This window comes from Gossypium hirsutum, chromosome A02, assembly GCF_007990345.1.
Source record: "Gossypium hirsutum isolate 1008001.06 chromosome A02, Gossypium_hirsutum_v2.1, whole genome shotgun sequence".
In the NCBI taxonomy this organism is placed as follows: Eukaryota; Viridiplantae; Streptophyta; class Magnoliopsida; order Malvales; family Malvaceae; genus Gossypium; species Gossypium hirsutum.
Genome location: NC_053425.1, coordinates 75,436,665 through 75,455,865, shown reverse-complemented (window position 1 = coordinate 75,455,865; position 19,201 = coordinate 75,436,665). Strand labels below are relative to the sequence as shown.

Here is a 19,201-nt window from a genome sequence, read left to right as displayed (position 1 = left end):
AAGACTCAATTCACATGATTTTTACACATAAATATATTATTTTTTGTAATATATTTTAAATTTAAATAAGTGTTTTTAAAATCTAGAAGTAAGAGTAAAAAATAAAAAAGAAAAGTATTAACAAAATTGACATTTGTCCTTTATCTTCACTTGTAGTATATCAAATATACTAATTAAAAAAAAAAAAAAACTACCGCACTATAAATTCTTTTTAGATAAAAGTAAACGATAATATTATTTCAGAGTTTCATATCTGAATTTCAAGGATACTATTATTCGTTGTAATGTACTTAATGCATGTATTTTTTTATGTTGTTCATGATTGCACATTGAATTTAAGGTTACAAAATTAATTTTGTTTCTGAGTCAATGAATATTAACAAAATCAGAATTGAACAACATGTGCATGCCAATTATGATTTTTTATTATATAGACAAACAACTTGTACTCGAGCTTAAGCTACACTTGTTCCAACGATCCCACAAGCAATTACTGATTACAACATAAATGGTCCTCAGGGTTCAATGGAAATCAGAGTTTAGGAGTATGAAACTTATGATGGATGTAGGTAAGAAAAAAATGGAAAACTAAAACACGTCATTTCCAGATGATGATTGATGCTTTCGCCAGGACAATAAGGAAATTAAATAGAAGAGGAATCACCTGTTTATTGCGACTGTCATTGTTTCGGACAGCTTCATGAGCCTTCTTACGACGCAACATTTATATGTTTTTTTTTTTTTTTGCCTATATAATCTTCGGGATTACTTAACATTCTCCTAGAGTCCCATTCCACGAGATCTGATCAGCTAAATCGTATTTCGTAAATCACAACCCTGTCACTTTGTCTGCAAGTTTCATTCCCTCTTGGCTTTCATTTCCATTTTCCTCAGGTAATTGTAGACAACTGAATTAGTGATCCAAGTTTTTAAAGTTTCCTCATAAACCAATGGTATATGCTTCATTTCCTGTTTGAGATCAGTTTCTAGTGGTGATGGAAGGAAAGCAGTACTCTGAGTGTCAAATTCAGAATTTCGAGGATTCAAAGTTGGCAGTGACTGAGAAGGATCCGATCATGAGGATTAAGCAGCCAGGAGATGAAATACAGGAAGGGATGCATGGCTGTGAGGAGAAAACAACAAGCGACACCAAGTCATGGAGCACCGGATTCTTGATGAATATGGAGAGCACGGTTGCTGAGATAGATTGTGTTAGTATAGGAGTTTCCAGCAATGATATAGACTTATCTGTCTTACATCCTGATGGCTCATCTCTACCAATTATGGGTAAATGTAAATAATATAACAATAATATCTGCGTCCAAAATTTTCGTGGTTCTTTTAGCTTTTCATTTAAATTAAAACTCGCCTTACATGATCCAGCGAGTCTGTCTGAGGCAGATGATGAAGAATCAGAATCGCACACTTGGAAGAAATTAGGATTCGAGCCTACATTACCAATATGTCTAAAGGTAACACAATGTATCAGACTATAGTTGCGCTCTTGTTATAGTCCTGATTCTCACTTTTTTGCAGTTTGAAGATGTCACATACAAAGTAACAGTTAAAGGTGAGAAAACCCCCGATGCGAACAAGTACATACTTCATGAAATAACTGGATTGGTACATCCAGGAGAGGTTCTTGCTCTGATGGGACCATCAGGAGGTGGAAAGACAACTCTTCTTAATCTACTCAGTGGAAGAATAAAGTTGGATAGCGGTACCATTACTTACAATAATCAACCGTATTCCAAGTCACTCAAATGGAGGTTCATAAATATGTTACTGCATAAATATGTTGTTAAATTCTAATTTAACCACTACTTATTGATGTGCACTGAATGCAACAGGATTGGCTTTGTGCTCCAAGATGATGTTGCCTTCCCTCATCTTACAGTCAAGGAAACTCTAACATATGCGGCTCTGCTCCGTCTCCCAAATACCTTAACCATGCAGCAGAAGAAGGAAAGGGCTACTTGTGTCATTAGCGAGCTAGGCCTTGAAAGGTGCGTGCTTTCTTCCTTAATCTTTTTATTGCATGCGGTTTTGTTTGTGACTAAATTTATAATGTTTTTCGCTATTAAAAAGATACAAATTCAAATTAATTTCAGTCACATATGATAAGAGTGGAGTTGGTATTTACTGCTTCATTCCTAGTACTACCAATTGCTTCATTAGATGGTCAAAAATTGTATGCAGTTTGTTTATTGCGAGTCATGGATTGCATGTTTATTTCAGGTGCCAAAATACAGTGGTTGGTGGCACATTTTTGAGGGGAATTTCTGGTGGTGAAAGGAAAAGGGTCTGCATTGCCAATGAAATTCTTCTTAATCCATCACTTCTATTATTAGATGAACCAACTTCAGGTTTGGATTCAACAACTGCCCTTCAAATTGTTAAGATGTTACGAAACATTGCACGGGTATTAAAATACTTGCTTTTGTTGGTTGCCAAGATTTGTAATATATCTCAAGGTGTATGCTAAGTGCTTTTTTTACTTGTGCTTTTGTAGTCTGGAAAGACAGTGGTGACTACAATACATCAGCCATCTAGTAGACTATTTAGTAAGTTTGACAAGCTGATTCTCTTGGGTAAAGGCAGTTCCTTGTACTTTGGCAAGGCTTCGGACGCCATGCTATATTTCTCTTCAATGGGCTGTTCTCCATTGATAGCCATGAATCCAGCAGAATTTCTTACTGATTTGGCAAATGGGAACATAAAAGACAAATCAGTTCCATCAGATTTGGAAGACAAGTTTTTCCCTAGAAACAACAGCCTTGACATGAAACATGGAGAGCTTTCCCAAGTTGATGTCCATGAGGTCTGAATGCCCAACCCAAAATGAAGGTCCATATATATCTTTAAACCATCTCACTCAATCTTTAATTTTTTTTTCACCACTTCAGTATCTGGTGGAAGCCTATGCAGTGAAGGAAGCCAAGTTGGGGAAGACAAAGCTCATAAAACCCCTACTGATAGATGCTGAACCTAGGATGAAGGCAAGGTCGAGTACAATGGAATGGGGAGCAACGTGGTGGGATCAGTTATCAATTCTTTTTCGAAGGGGGCTTAAGGAGAGACGCCATGAATACTTTAGCTGCATACGTATAACGCAAGTTTTTTCAACTGCTATAGTCATGGGTTTACTGTGGTGGCGTTCTGATGCCTCCTCTCCTAAAGGACTTCAGGATCAGGCAACTATATGTTACATGTGCTTGTGAGTGAGTATATTTTCTTATATCTTGTAAAATATATGTTTAATGTAGTTATTTACAATCGTTGCAGGCAGGGCTGTTATTCTTCATTTCGGTGTTTTGGGCATTCTTTCCAATGTTTACTGCCATTTTCACATTCCCTCAAGAGAGAGTGATGCTAGCTAAGGAAAGATCTGTAGGCATGTATAGGCTCAGTGCCTATTTGTTAGCCAGAATGATCAGTGATCTTCCTTTGGATCTCATCTTGCCTTTAGTGTTCCTTGTGATTGTCTATCTCATGGCAGGCTTGAAGTCCACATTTACAGCATTTTCTCTAACAATGCTTACAGTTTTCTTAAGTGTTGTTGCTGCCCAGGTAAACCACTATAATAATCAAACGCCAATCACTTTGTGACAGAAATATTAGATTTTATAGACAAGGATGACAAGTTTTTGTCTGAAAATTTGCAGGGCCTTGGCCTTACTATAGGAGCGGCATTCATGGATGTAAAGAAAGCCTCAACTCTGGCTTCTGTTATCATCATGACTTCCATGTTATCTGGTGGATTCTTTATCCAGGTTTGGTTCGTACTTATTGCTTGAGATGAAAGTAAAGGCGGATAGTTGATGGTCAAATTTACCATGCTTATCACATTCTGACCTTTGATGGTTTTTGGTTGCAGAAAGTTCCAGTTTTTATGTCATGGGTACGATACATCTCATTTACATATCATACATATAGGCTGTTACTGAAGATTCACTATGGTTGCTCAACCAGTTTGGATGCTGAATCAGGTTCATCATGTAAGTCCCCTTTCAAAGGATTGAGACTCGATTGGGATGGCATGGAAGTTGGTACTATGGTAGCCATGACCGTCGGATATCAGATACTAGCCTATGCTTTCTTAAGGAGAATGAAGTTAATGACAATAAATTAGTCTAGATTTTTCAACAATCTTGATTTGTGAACATTGTAGGATTAAAAGAAAAGGCTCACATTGTAAAAAAAAATCCTTAATAAGTTGAAATTGATGAATTTCACTTCAGCATCTATCTCTTTGCTTCACTCAACTACCATTAGCAACAAATGCAGTAATTTCTGATGATATAAACATATCATAGCCAACACCAAACTTTATAGGAGCATCTCGTTTAACATCACACCTTCGTTTGGATTTTTCAATGGGTAGGTGTCAAATTTAAATATGCTAAATAAAATTTCATTTAAAATGAAAAATTAAATGGGCCCTATTAAAATAAAGCCTAAGCACAAATCTCAATCCGTGATCATCATAATAAAACCAAATACTGATGTCATTTAAAATTCTTTTTCTAGATAAATTCTTTCAATTAGGATTTTAACTTCAAATTGACTAATATAAATAAAGCATTAAAGTTAAAAGAGAAAAAAGTGGCTTAACATCGCTGGTTTTGAAACTGGACCGAATCAAGTACAATATTAGATTTTTAATTGGAGTAATTAAGATTCAACTATCATAATAGCTTTCAAAAACCTAAAAGGAAAAAAGAACAAAGAAAACTTCTATGAAATGAAATCCTCAGTTTCAATGATGGTAGACGATGGCAATGATGTACCTTCGAATGGGGATAGAAACACCAAAAGGTAAGATTAAAAGAGATGGATGCGGATCTAAATAGCGGCAAGGTTGTTGAAACGATTAGTGTTATGGCTATTGATTCCTCTCCAGCACTGGTGGTGTTTTGGAAGAATAAATTGGTGGGCAGTGGATCACTTGAATCTGGACGTGAAATTGTTGGAACAATGGCAGCAGCAAAAAGAAACAGAACAAGATAGAGAACAAAGGAGGAAGAAACAAAAACAATTTACTTGCTCACAAACGTGCAACAAGGGAGCTAATGGCTGATAGCTCATTCAGCTCATTCAGTCAACTAGAAAAACAACATATATATAGTCAAATACATCACCAAATACTACCTACTACCACTAGTTTTACTTTGAAACAAGTAAAACTTAACTTGCACACAAGCTGATTATGTCAATCAGCACCTAAAAACATCAAAACAATACCAACTTAGTTCATTTTCAACTAAGTAGCTTAACAAAGAAACTAAAGAGAAAACCTTGCTGTTACAGCAAGTATACGTGCTGCAGCATGTCATCAAGCTGCATGCACTTCAAACAGCAGCATGGTTGGCCAATTTCAACACTCCTCCTTGGACTCCATGCTGCAAATACATATCATTCATCAAGTTTTTGAACTTGGCAGCCCTTAGATGCTTTGTTTCAAGATGACCAATTCATTTTCAACCTTGGATTCATTCACACAACAAATCTGACTTGCACACTTGACTATCCCAGTCTTTTGTGTCAAAGATTTGTTCACCAAATGGAGTCTTCTCCTCCTAATTCACAGCCTTGGTTGACAACACATCTTGCCTTGTTTCTTTGCTTCTTCTTGCACAAACAGTTTGTGAGTATAGTTTGCTTGCCTTTATTCTACCATTTTGGCTTGCAATTCGACAAGCTCACACTTTGCTTACTGTCTTCAATAGGCTTGCAACTATACAACACACATTGAGCTTCCACATGTTGCTGAACTCACACCTTTGACAGACTCACATCTTTGCATATTGTCTTCAACAGGTGTCTTCAACAGCTCGCACTTTGCTAAGCTTGCAGCTTTGACATCTTGCTACGCTTGCACATTTGGAAAGCTCACACCTTTCCTTAAAACTCCTCCTTCAGCTTATTCAAGCTTGTTTAGGGGTCTTATAAGTTTGAGCCGATGTTGAGCAGGGGAAGCAAAATCAATGGTCCCTTAAGACTTAGGCTCATGATACCATTTGTTGGAACAATGGCAGCAGCAAAAAGAAACAGAACAAGATAGAGAACAAAGGAGGAAGAAACAAAAACAATTTACTTGCTCACAAACGTGCAGCAAGGGAGCTAATGGCTGATAGCTCATTCAGCTCATTCAGTCAACTAGAAAAACAACATATATATAGTCAAATCCATCACCAAATACTACCTACTACCACTAGTTTTACTTTGAAACAAGTAAAACTTAACTTGCACACAAGCTGATTATGTCAATCAGCACCTAAAAACATCAACACAATACCAACTTAGTTCATTTTCAACTAAGTAGCTTAACAAAGAAACTAAAGAGAAAACCTTGCTGTTACAGCAAGTATACGTGCTGCAGCATGTCATCAAGCTGCATGCACTTCAAACAGCAGCATGGTTGGCCAATTTCAACAGAAATGGATCTGGAATTTTTAGATGGAGATATTATGAAGTCTACTATTAATGAGATTTCGATGATTAGTATCTCCAAGGGAATCCAAAAATTTTTGGTTAGAGATATGGCGACAACGATGATGGTTAAATTGTTGGGTAGGAATGTGTGGCCTATACGCTTTTGTATAATAGGATTTCTAGCCTTGATGTTGAGAACAAGTACTTTCTTGTTAAATTTCATGGTCTGGAAGATTACGAGAAGGTGCTTACACAGGGGTCGTGGATTGTTCTTGGGCAATATCTCACAGTTCAACCGTGGACTCCTGATTTTAATCCTCTTAAGCCATTTCTGAGTATTGCTATGGTTTGGGTCCGATTACCTGGTGATACCGCTAAGTCCCAAGAGCTACCAAGAGCTAACATGGATTCACTCGAGCTACCTTTAGGTCCGATAACTCGAGCTAGGGCTAAGAGGTTCAAAGACGCAACAACAGCCTTGGTTGATAGAGTTTGGGGAGAAACCGTTGCTGGCCTTCTTGAAAGCTCTTGGACCAGCAAGCCAAGCAAGCCTTGCAATCTCCTTCAAGCTCAACCAGCTCCATCTTAGCTCAATGAGCTCATTTTTAGCTTACTTTAGCTTGCATTTATTATGCTAGAATAAGATATTAATTTGTTTTTATTTAAATTAGTTATTTAGTTTTAGTTACTAATTTGTCATAATATGGACAATATAATTAATTAAGTGTTTTAATTATGTCCTAATTAAATACTTAATTAACTGTGTGTTTTAATGTGTCTTAATCTATTACAAGGCTTAAATGTGTTTGGCCGAATTTATGGAGCAGGTTTAATGTGTCTTATGCTGCTGAATTAATGTGTCCAAAGGGAACTTAATTTACTGATTTAATTGGTGCTGGTACACTCCCCCTTGGATGGTGTAAGTGCATGGATGGATTAATAAAGGTGTGCTGATGCTTGGTGTTTCCCAAGTGACTATTCAGCCAAGCCCTTAAACTCTCCAAAATGATCGATTGGCTACCCAAGGCGAATTAGAGGCTTTTCACACCAGCTTATTGTTCCTTTCACACCAAAGGCTATTTGGTTTTGTTTGTTCACATTCAAATGGTCGTTCAACTTAGCTTATTCACACCCCATGACCCATAAAGTGCCCTAAGCAGCTCATAATTTCCCAAGACTATTTTGCTGAACCAAGCAACTTAATTAAGGACATTCAAGCACCATGGCTGATCCTACTTAGTGCATTTCAGCTCCCAATCATTCCATTTAATTTTCCAGCTGAATTAAGGCATCTAGAAGTTGCCCATTTTCGTTCTCTATGCACAAGAACCTTCAAGGAACTTTCTTTAAAATTCTAGAATTTTTCAGTTAACTATTCAGCTACCCTAAGAGCCTATTCGGCTATCCCATGTATTGCCTATAAATTTCGGCTCATTTCACTTTATATAGGACTTTTTTGCCATTTTTATGAATGAAACTAAGTATTTTGTGAGATTAACTTCTCTCAATTTCGTCCAAAGACTCTGTTAACTTATCTACGTAGCTAGTGGCATCAATCTAGTTCTTTTAACCGAGCTCATCACCTTAGTAGTGTGGCGTTCAAACCCTTTATACCAAGGTTCCTATCTTCCATAGATAGTGGGTCGAGGTCTCTATGTTTCTTACACCAAGTCATCTTAAGAATGTATAAGTTTCAAGTCAGCACTTTAGTATAGTGTTGGTTCACTCTTGTTTCTTAAGCTTCTCTCGATTCTATTTTCCATCCAAATCGAACCTTTAAGAACCCTTATCAATTTCTTTGTTAACCGTACCCAAAAGCATAAAAACAAACTTAACCTTTTGAGCCTAATTTGATCCTCGAATCCCATAACTTAGCCAAATACCAAATTACATTCATTTGATGAATGAAACTTCGTCGTTAGACGATTAGGCAACAAAGCGACTCAACTCACTAAATCGAATGATACGAACTCACCTCAGTATGATGAGCTGAGTAGTTGAATTGCCTGATCGTCAAACGTAGAAGTATCGTTCTAATTTGTGAGCTTTGAAAGTATTTGTTAAATATGAAGATGGGAGATGGAATTTAGGTTCAAAATTGGTTAAGTATATGTAGATTTGGTTCGGCTAATAAGGAAATTAGGATAGAAAATTTAGTAGATAGGTGGAATGGAATTCGGACTTAAACGGCAAGAACAAACCAACACTAAGGGGAGTGTTGACCCGGGACTTATATGGCTTAAGGTGGTTCGGTGAAGGAAGAAAAGGAACCTTGCCCTGTTACCTAACAAAGGTAAGAACTGAAGGTATGGTTGGGTTGAACGCCACACTCGTTGGAGTGAAAAGAAAGACTAAGGTTGATGCCACTGACAACAGATAAGCCAACAAAGTTTAAGAACGAAATTTGAGAGAAGAAAATCTCAAAAATATAATATATTTCATTAAAATTGAAAAAAATTCTAAAACAAAGAAAAGAGTTACATATTTATAGTGCTGGACTTAGGCTAGCTGAATAGTCACAAAGCTAGCTGAATGGTCACTTAATTTCAGCTTTTAAATGAGCTGAAACTTCTAGAATTCTTCAAGAAATTTCCAGGAAGCTTCCTTGTGCATGGGGGACGTCAATGGGCAGCTTTTAGATGCCTTAATTCAACTGGAAAATTAATTGAAGTGTTTGAGAGCTAAATTGACTCAAGCAGGTTCGGTCATAGTGCTTGTATATCTTTAATTGAGCTACTTGTTTAGCTGAATGGACTTAGGATTTAATGAGGAGCTTAGGGTACTTCAATAGCCATGAGGTGTGAACCAAAAATATTGAAAAGCCAATTAGGTGTGAACAAGCAAAACTGAATAGCCTTGTAGTGTGAATGGAATTTTCAAGCAATGTGAAATCTTTTAAAGCTGTCTTGGAGAGCTAATCGGCCAACTTGGGGAGATAAATCAGCTGCCTAGAAAAAGGAAACACCATCTCCTTTGGCCCTTGGCATGCACGAAGGGTTGCATGGAAAAGATGAACCATAAGCACACCTTATTCATGCCGTCCATTGCACATAGCTGCACCAAATAAATAAGCATAATTAATTATTTTAAGACACATTAATTTGGCAGTAACTATAATTAAAATTGCACATTAATTCAGCTCAAAGACACATTTAAATCATATAATAAGCTAAGATAAATTAAAAACATGTATGCACTAAGGCATATTAAAATTCAGCTAGACCTAGACACAATTAAGACATGTAATCGACTTGACAAATTAAATAGCAGTAACTAGTAAATTTGTTCTAAACCTAACACATTATAATTATGAACTAAATAAAACACATTAAATATTAAATTAAACTAACTAAATTAACTAAATGCATTTATTTTATTCCAGCAACTAAAATGGATATATTAAAATAAACTTTTAAGTGATCAAATGAGCTCATTGAGCTAAGTTGAGCCAAACGCAGCTCTTGGAGTTGAGCTTGAGCTGAGTTCGGCTTGCAAGAGATTGCAAGGTGCGCTTGGAGAACTGATACAAGCTTTGTCAAGATGTCCAACCAATGTTTCGCCCCATGCTTGATGGACTATGGCTGAAATGGCCTCCTTGAATTGCTTGCCACGAGCTCGCGTAATTGGTCCTCAAGGCAGCACCAATAGATCCTTGCTTGAGCTAGGCATACTCCAGGGTGCGATCATATCATCCCCCCTCTTTGAAGTGACTTGTTCTCAAGTCAGAATCTGAATTAAAGGGAGATAAATCAGAAACATTGAAACTCGTACTTATATTATACTCACCTGGTAAGTCAAGTTTGTAAGAATTCTCATTGATTCATTCAAGAACTTGGAAAGGTTCGTCTCCTCGAGGTAACAACTTGGATCTTCGTTGGGCTGGAAAACGCTCTTTGCACATATGAACCCAAACCCAATCTCTAGGTTGGAGTGTAACAACTCGATTTAGGGCCTATTCAGAATAGTAGTCTCGAGACCACAAATCTGGAGTCGAATAAATTATTTTATTATTATTTTGGATTCATTTCATGTTTATATTAGTGTATGAAAATTTGGTGAGTTAATTTTGACGTTCGTGAGCTCAATTGGGAAAAAAGACTAAATCGCATAAAATGCAAAAGTCCTAAATTGATAGCTAAAGGTGTCAATTAGCTAGAGAATAAAAATTGGGGGTCTTTAAAGGGCAATTAGACCCTATTGTGATAGCATGGCCAGCCATGAGGGATAAAAATGTTGGAAAGTCAACATTAGGTATTTTGATGACATAATGTATGATATAATAATGCCAAAAAACCTAGCTATCATTTTTTTTTCTCCATATTTCTTTTGACCAAAATTTTCAACAAAGAAATAGGGTCTTAAGAGTTTGAAATTTTAGCAACTTTAAGCCTTCACAAGTAAGTGATTTTTATGTATTTTCTTGAATATTTTTGTACTTTTGAGACCCTTGAAGCATGAGCTTTCAAATGAGAGTACTACTTTTCAAAATTATCAAGAGTGTAGGGTTTTTCCATGAAAGGGTTTGTAATGTTTGCTGAGTTTTTATGGAAGAAAATAAGTCTTGGGTGTGTTATGAATAACTTTTGTGAAATGTGTTAGCATGAAAACACCTAAAAGGACTATATTGCATAAGTTGTAAAATAGATGTTAAGTATGTGAAATAGTGGGAATTTGGAGTTGCTATAAGAGTAGAAAGGGTTCGGCTAGGCTTAAGATATGAAGAAATTTGATAAAAATCGATTTTCGAGCCTAGGGGTAAAATGGTCATTTTGTCAAAGTCTAGGGGCAAAATGGTTATTTTACCAAAGATATGCATTTTTGATTGCTTAATTTTAATTAGTGACTAAATAAGTACTTTTTTCTATTATAGATTAAGAAATACCGAATCTGAACCTAGACCGGGTGAAAGCTAAGCAAATCGATTAAATTGACTAGTCGCCACATTTTGTAATCCGAGGTAAGTTTATGTAAATAATACTATTGTATGTGTTGAATTGTACTTCAATTTAATATAGCATGAATTACTTGATTTTGGAATTGAGAAAGCATGTTAGTAATAGAGATAGTAGAGTTCCCGTTTGAACCTAGGAAATAAATCGGATATTCATGCCGTAACATATGGGTTACTGTGAGCTAGTGTAAGACATGTCTGGGACATGCATCAGCCACATTATGAGAGCCAGTGTAAGACCATGTCTGGGACATTACATCAGCATTGAGACGAGTGCTAGTATAAGACATATCTGGGACATGCATCGGCCTCGAGACGTAAGCCAGTGTAAGACATGCCTGGGACATGCATCGGCTACGAGATGTGTTACTGTATGACCATGTTTGGGACATGGCATCGGCACCCTACCCCATGTTTGAGGCTTAATGAATATCTGATAGTGTTCCAAATGGTTCAACGGAGAAAGTTATGATTTCAAGTTAACGAGGAAAGTATAACTGTGTTGTGAGTGGTACAGGTACCTGTTTGGTATATATAGAATATGAGCCCATTTTATGAATGAGTAAGTTTTGCTTATGCCCAATTGTATGTTATGAGTTTGTTGATGAACGGTAAAGTTATGTTGTATATTCATTTATGTGCAACTTACTAAGCTTTATGCTTACTCCCTCTCCCTTTCCATTTTCTTATAGTGTCGCCTATCTAGCTTAAGGATCAACGGGAATCACAGATATCGATCACACTATCAATCAAAGCATTTGGTATAGTTTGATTTATATTTTTGAATATGGCATGTATAAGGCTTAAACTTTACTATTTTTGTGTCATTCAGAACTGGCCAAATGTGTTGGCTTGGGTTGGAAACCCTTCATTTTGTATTAAGCCTTGAATAATGGAAAATATTCATTTAAATAAATGCATATGAAGTTACTCTCATGAATGAATAATTGCTTAATTGATATGTAGTCTATTGTGGTTGATTTGGTTGCATGAGATAGTCTTATCCTGATTGTGGTTGCTATTATGTAAGTTCTATCAATAGGCTTAGTAAATAGCCATATATTGTCCACACGGGTAGATACACGGGCGTGTTTCTAGGCCATGTGTGACGCAGGGTTTGCCCTATCGGCGTGTGATCTGGCCCTGTGTCCTCTGCATGTAAAAATTTTAAGATAGTATGCATGATAGTAAACACACGGGCAGAGACACGGCCATGTGTCTTAGCCGTGTGAGGGACACGACCTAGGACACAGGCATGTGCCTTGGCCGTGTGATATTTTGGGGTTGCTGACATCAGAAATAGAATGTCTAGGTTTTTGCACACGGGCTAGGACACAGGCGTGTCATGGTCGTGTGAAGAACACGAGCCAGGGACACGGGCGTGTGCCAAGCCATGTGAAAACCCCTGTAGGTGTGCAATTAGAATTAATTCCACATGGGTGGGGACACGGGCGTGTCCCTGCATTACTTAGGCCGTGTGAGCCACACGGGCCATCAACACGACCATGTAGAAATGGCCACATGGGCGTGTTGCTCTTTACACGGGTGTATGCCCTATTTCAATGTCAAATATTTGGTAGATGGTTTAAGGACCCGGGTTGATCCCGAATAGTTTTCAATTGTCGATTTGAGGCTCGTAGGCCTATAACAAGAAGTTTAAAGTAGAAATTGAAAAAGTTCTAATTTGGGCCAAGTTTTGGTGACTTGGAGAACATTTGTGTGCATGAGATCGAGTTAGGTAATGCCTTGTACTCCACCCCGATGTGGGTTACGGGTATAGGGTGTTACACCGAGCACAACTCTCTTTTGTCCTTTGTTTTCCTTTTTGGCATAGCTCTCGGTCCTTGCTTCGATGTTAGCCTGAACTTTTTGATGCAACTCCTTAACATAATCAAGCTTTTTCTTTGCATCTACATGAATAAATTGATCATTAGGTAAAGGCACTAAGTCTAACGGAGTTAACGGGTTAAATCCATAAACAATCTCAAAAGGAGAAAATTTAGTTGCCAAGTGGACTACCGATTATAGACAAATTTGATATGAGGTAGGCATTCTTCCCATGACTTCAAATTCTTCCGGATGATGGCTCGACGTAGTGTAGATAGAACGTGGTTGACCACCTCTGTTTGACCATCCGTTTAGGGGTGGCAAGTTGTTGAGAGCAGCAACTTGGTTTTGAGTTTAGCCCACAACGAATGCCAAAATTGACTTAGGAACTGCGCGTCTTGATCGGAAACTATAGTCTGCAGGATGCCATGCAACCGAACAATGTCCCTAAAGAAAAGATTAGTAACATGAACAGCATCATCAATTTTTGTACATGCAATAAAATGAGACATTTTTGAGAATCGGTCAACAACAACAAAGATTAAATCCTTTCCCATTTTTGTTTTAAGCAATCTAAGTTTATGGATATATCCATCCAAGGGCCTTCAGGAATTGGCAATGGAATGTGAAGTCCGTGTGGCTGAATCTTGGATTTGGCTTTCTTGCACGTCACACATCGCTCACAGACTCGTTCAACATCCCTCCATATTTTAGGCCAATAAAAGTGCTCTTGGAGTGTTATAGAGTTTTACCTATTCCAAAATGACCCATAAGGCCCCTGCTGTACGCCTCGTGCACGAGTAAGTTTCGAATGGAACTTTGAGGAATACATAACTTTCCTTCCTTAAAAAGGAAGCCTTCATACCTATAAAATTTCTCAATAGGAGAATTCTCGCAAGCAGCATATATTTCACCAAAATATTCTTCATTGGCATACAAATCTTTCAAGTATGAAAATCCAAGCAATTTAGATTCAAGAGACAATAATAAAGCATACCTTCTCAAAAACGCATCAGCCACAATATTATCTTTACCTTTCTTATACTTGATGACGTATGGAAATGACTCGAGATACTCGACCCACTTTGCATGGAATTTATTTAGCTTATGCTAGCCCTTGATGTGTTTCAACACTTAGTGGTCAGAGTGAATCACGAACTCCTTTGGCCATAGGTAGTGTTGCCACGTTTCAAGAGCTCGGATGAGTGCGTACATTTTTTTGTCATAAATGGGGTAGTTAAGCGTAGCCCCATTTAACTTCTCGCTGAAATACGCCATAGGCCTTCCATCTTGGGTTAGCACGGCCCCGATTCCAACACCTGAAGCATCACATTCAATTTCAAATGTTTTAGTAAAATCGGGTAATGCAAGTAAAGGGGCTTTAGTAAGACAATCTTTAATTAAAGTAAAAGCTTTTTCTTGTTCTTCGGCCCAATGAAAAGCTGAATTCTTTTTAATCACACTTATCAAAGGTGCGGCTATAGTGCTAAAGTTGGGCACGAAATGCCGGTAAAAGCTTGCCAAACCATGGAAGCTTCGAACTTGGCTAACGCTTGTAAGTCTCAGCCACTCTTGCATAGCCTTGATCTTCTCTTGGTCCACTTCCAAGCCCTTCGAGCTAACTATGAAACCTAGAAAAATAACTTTTTTAGAACAGAAAGTACATTTCTTAAGGTTAGCATAAAGGGTTTCTTTTCGTAGAACTTCCAACACAGACTTAAAGTGAATCACATGGTCTTCCAACATCTTGCTATATATGAGAATGTCATCAAAGTATACGACACAGAACTTACTAATGAAAGACCTTAACACGTAATTCATAAGTCTCATGAAAGTGCTAGGAGCGTTGGTTATTCCAAATGGCATGACCAACCAGTCGTACAAATCGTGTTTTATCTTGAAGACAATTTTCCATTCATCGCCTTCTCGTATACGAATCTTATGGTACCCACTTTTCAAGTGGATCTTCGAGAATAAATTGACACCACTTAATTCGTTGAGCATATCGTTTAAGCTAGGTATCGGATGCCAGTACTTGATAGTAATCTTATTCACAGCTCGACAGTCCACGCACGTTCCATTTTTTTTCGGCACCATCAAGATAGGCACAGCACAAGGGCTAAGGCTATCGCGAATGTAGCCTTTCTCCATCAACTCATTGATTTGCCATTGGAGTTCTTTAGTCTCTTTGGGATTCGATCTATACGCTAGTCGGTTCGGAATAACAGCTCCGGGCATAAAATTGATTTGATGTTCGATTCCGCGAAGGGGTGCCAGTCCACTCGGAGTTTCTTTTGGGAATACATCTTGAAAATCCTACAAAAGAGACACAATAGAAGAGGGTAGGTTTTCAGGAAGTTTTTTAGTAGAAAACAAGTTTTCCTTGTACATGAGCTGTAACGCCCTGATTTTCGGGATTTTTCAGGTTTCTGTGATTTTTGGTAAATTTTGAAATTTTGGTGTTCTGAATATTGGAATTGTGTTTAAATGTGTTAGTAGGCCTTTAGAAGTCCCAAGCCTAAGTTAAACACGGTAAAATATCAAGGTTGGATTTTAAGTAAATAGGAGACTTGGTTAAGTGGGCTTTTAAGAAGAACTTCGTAAATTACGGCACAAATAAGGCCTTGGTAAAGTGGCAAGGTGGCGACACTAAGTTCTTAAAAAAAATAGTGTCTGGGAAGGAATTAAAGGTCCAGGGTTCAAGTTGCAAGGTAGGCATATTGTTACTTTTTAATTTTAGGCATGTGCCGGGCATGTGATCACTTAAGTGAATTTCAACAAGGGCCTTAGGGAGGTTGGGCCGATTGTTTTAGTTGATATTAGGGTTAAGTTCTTTTCTTTTTCTGTCCTGGAGAATTAGGGTTAGCCACCTGAAAGCTTTCACTATCATTCATCCTTTCTGAGTTCTCACAAAAGCCGAAAATGCAAATTCCTTCTCCTTGGTGCCGATTTCTTCTTCCTCTCTTCTTCCTCCATTTTCTTTCTTCCTTTTTTCTTTTTCTTCTAGCCGAAACCTTCTGATCACCTTACTCACCTCCTCTGTCAATCCCATCCTCCACAAAACCTCCATAGCCGATTGCCATAAAAAGTCGAAATCCCGAAAACTCACTTCTTGTGCCGATTACTCCAAGCCAAAATCCTTCAATTATTTTTGTTCTTTTTGATCAACTTTCATCTTCTCTAAACCCTTAGTATCTGACAGCAAAATTACTTCAAAGTTATAGCCTCAAATCGTCATCTTCTTCATCACTTAAAAAGCCGAAATACCATAGATTTAGAGACTTATAGCCGAAACTTCAGATCTCCTAGATTCGAGTTCTACTATCATTTAGAGGATAGATCTACATCAGATCTGCGTAGAAATCAAAGAGGAATAAGTGGTAAGTGCTCATCACCTCGGATCTAGTCTTATTTTATAATTTAGAAAAGCCGAAGTCCCTAAAATCTAGGGAGGATGTCCATTTGGGCATAGGGCTTTAAGGGTCTTTAACCGACGATTTATTTTGGTGATTAGTGTCTTCTAGAGGTTTGATCGAAGGCTTGGATCTTTGGAACAACTAGACTTAGATCTAGTCATCGGTTTTTAGCAAAAAGGTAAGATTCTAATGGCTTTAGGGGCATGGTTCGAATATGGGTTGCTGAATATTGGGATTGGTTGTTGTGAGTTGCAATCTAAGAATTGTGGTTATCAATTGTAGGACATCATAAGGGATCTCAGTAGCAGTCGTCGCAAAACAGGTGTGTATCGAACACCCTCTCGTAGTTCAATTTGGTAAAAGCTGAAATGCCAAAATTCCGGAATTTCGTGGGCTAGTGAGTGTGTGAGTGCTCACAAAACGTTTAGAAATCATTATATCTGAAATTGCAAGTGGTAATTTAGTCGTGTGTGAACTTTCGTGTACTTCAGTAATTGGGCCTCGATAGGCTAAAATTGGGCCCAATGGGCTTACGGGCCTATACGGGTAAATAATAAAAATATATATAATATAAAAAAAGGGCAATAAGTATGTTCTGTTAGACTGTAGAATCGAAACTGCTTAAACCGGTAAACTGATCATAAAACTTGAATTAAATGGGCTTAAATTGCTAATGGACACTGTAGGGCCCATAGGGGTTTTAGGGCCCAATGGCTAAAATTGTGAAATTGAGATAAATAAATTACTACGATGACAAATGTGCTAGTAAGGACCGTAACATTCATGAGAACCCTTAAAACTGATAAAATTATTGAAATACCTTTATAGGTGGAAAGTTTACAGTTTTACTCCAAGGAGCAAAATTACTGATATACCCCTAGGGTTAAGGTTGACCTGAATGCATGTTTGACTGTTACTATTTACTGCATGCCATGTTATTATTATCTGATGCATGGGACTGGGTTATTGATGGAGGAAGTACTAAAAGTGGCTTGACCACGTGCTAGAGGTTTTGCCTCAACTTACTGATATCTAAGCAGCTATGCTGCAACTGTGGAGTGTAGGGCTGGGTCGGTTGAGCTATTCCCCACATGGAGTGGAGGGCTAGTACGGGTGGAGTGTAGCGGTTGGTTATAGGCTAGGTTGGGCTTGCATACACGAATATGTCTGTTCTGTTCTGGAATGGGCCTACGGGCCATACTGTTATCTGAAAATAGGCTAAGGCCCAGTTTATCGTATTCTGAAAAGGGCTTCGACCCAGCACTCGCGGTTATCTGAATAGGGCTTAGGCCCAGTGGGCTTGAGCTAACTTGGGCTTTGGATGGGTTTTCCATATACACTGAGTTTTCCAAACTCACCCCCTTTCTCTTCCATCCTTGCAGGTGAGCCCTAGTTGGTGGACTTGGAGCTGGGCGGGATTTAGAGTGGCCACGAAGATTAAATTTTTGGTTTTAAATAAGTTTCAAGTAGCTTCCTTTTTAAATTTTGCATTTATTTTTGATTATTTCTATATTGGTTAAAGTTGTAATAAGGCCGCTCTATTATTTTTATTTTGGGTTTTTAAATTACTTAAATCGTTTTCGACTTGAGATTCACATCACTTAAATTGATTCCTTGAAATTGGTTAACTCTGGGTTTATCAAAAATTACTTGTTTCAAACTGACACGACAACCAAACATCTTCGAAATGAAACTTTTCGATGTACAACAAAAGTCACATTTTTCTAAACCCTTAACAATCGATAATGGATAGGACTCACACTAGTGAATCGGAACATTTCTCTTAAAACTTCATTAATGGTTTTTGTAAAGCTCACCCAAAATTTAGTAAACTAGGTAACTTGGTTAGTGGTAGGTAATGTGACACACCAGATTCGGCCGTAACGTCTAGGCCGGGTTTGTGGTGTTACATGAGCACAAAGAGGGAATGTCTAAATGTCAAAGCCTTCCGTACGTCACTTGCTTTTGTAAATACACTTATTTTCTCACCCTCTTGTTCTTTTTCACCTTTTTCTTTTCTCATTTTCTTTTCACTCTCTTTTATTATTTTTCTTCTTTTTTTCTCGTTTTTCTTTTCTTTTTACATTTTCACTCTTTTCTTTTTCTCTCATTTGATCTATAGAACTATTTAACTTCTTTTGATCCTCGTAGACTTGCTTCAGTGTCAACGATGCTAGCATCACATTCTTTCCCGTATGCTTGAATGTATACCTATTGGTATACCCGTCATGAAGAACTAGCCTATCAAACTGCCATGGGCATCCAAGCAACAAATGACCCGCGTGCATAGGAACAACATCGCAAAGTACTTCATTCGCATATTTTCCAATGGTAAAGGATACGAGTACTTGCTTTGTCACCTTTAATTCACCGCCATCATTGAGTCATTGCAGTTTATGTGGACTCGGGTGCTTGGTGGTTGGCAAGCCAAGTTTCTCCACCATGAGAGTGCTCGCCACGTTTGTGCAACTTCCACCATCGATGAAGACGCTATAGATCTTCCCTTGGACTTGGCACTGGGTATGGAAGATGTTTTCTCTTTGTTGCTCGTCTTCCACACCTTGGAGACTAA

At 37.8% G+C, this 19,201-nt stretch overlaps 1 protein-coding gene across 7 annotated transcripts; it reads left to right on the top strand.

Moving 5' to 3' along the window:
* The first annotated feature begins 473 nt into the window (after positions 1-473).
* Positions 474-4,240, top strand: LOC107952010 (ABC transporter G family member 22). Of its 7 annotated transcripts, none has more exons than XM_016887240.2 (12): positions 480-894; positions 984-1,293; positions 1,384-1,472; positions 1,537-1,769; positions 1,851-2,006; positions 2,239-2,422; positions 2,513-2,821; positions 2,907-3,217; positions 3,267-3,570; positions 3,666-3,773; positions 3,878-3,901; positions 3,990-4,240. In XM_016887240.2, the coding sequence occupies exons 2-12, from the start codon at positions 996-998 to the stop codon at positions 4,020-4,022; spliced, it is 2,049 nt and encodes a 682-aa protein (XP_016742729.1). In that variant the 5' UTR covers positions 480-894; positions 984-995; the 3' UTR covers positions 4,023-4,240. The 7 variants fall into 7 exon arrangements, with proteins under 7 accessions (XP_040938857.1, XP_016742729.1, XP_040938864.1 ...); XM_041082926.1 differs by having other exon boundaries at positions 488-894; positions 2,907-3,194; positions 3,286-3,570; XM_041082923.1 differs by having other exon boundaries at positions 474-894; positions 984-1,287; positions 2,907-3,194; positions 3,286-3,570; positions 3,878-4,240.
* Positions 4,241-19,201: the final 14,961 nt, after the last annotated feature.

Excerpts from the sequence above, each read along its gene's own strand:
- LOC107952010 (XM_016887237.2), top strand. The coding sequence starts at position 996 with ATGGAAGGAAAGCAGTACTCTGAGTGTCAAATTCAGAATTTCGAGGAT. Across the intron at positions 1,473-1,536 it reads CATTACCAATATGTCTAAAG|TTTGAAGATGTCACATACAA; the intron begins GTAACACAATGT and ends ACTTTTTTGCAG. Across the intron at positions 2,007-2,238 it reads AGCGAGCTAGGCCTTGAAAG|GTGCCAAAATACAGTGGTTG; the intron begins GTGCGTGCTTTC and ends TGTTTATTTCAG.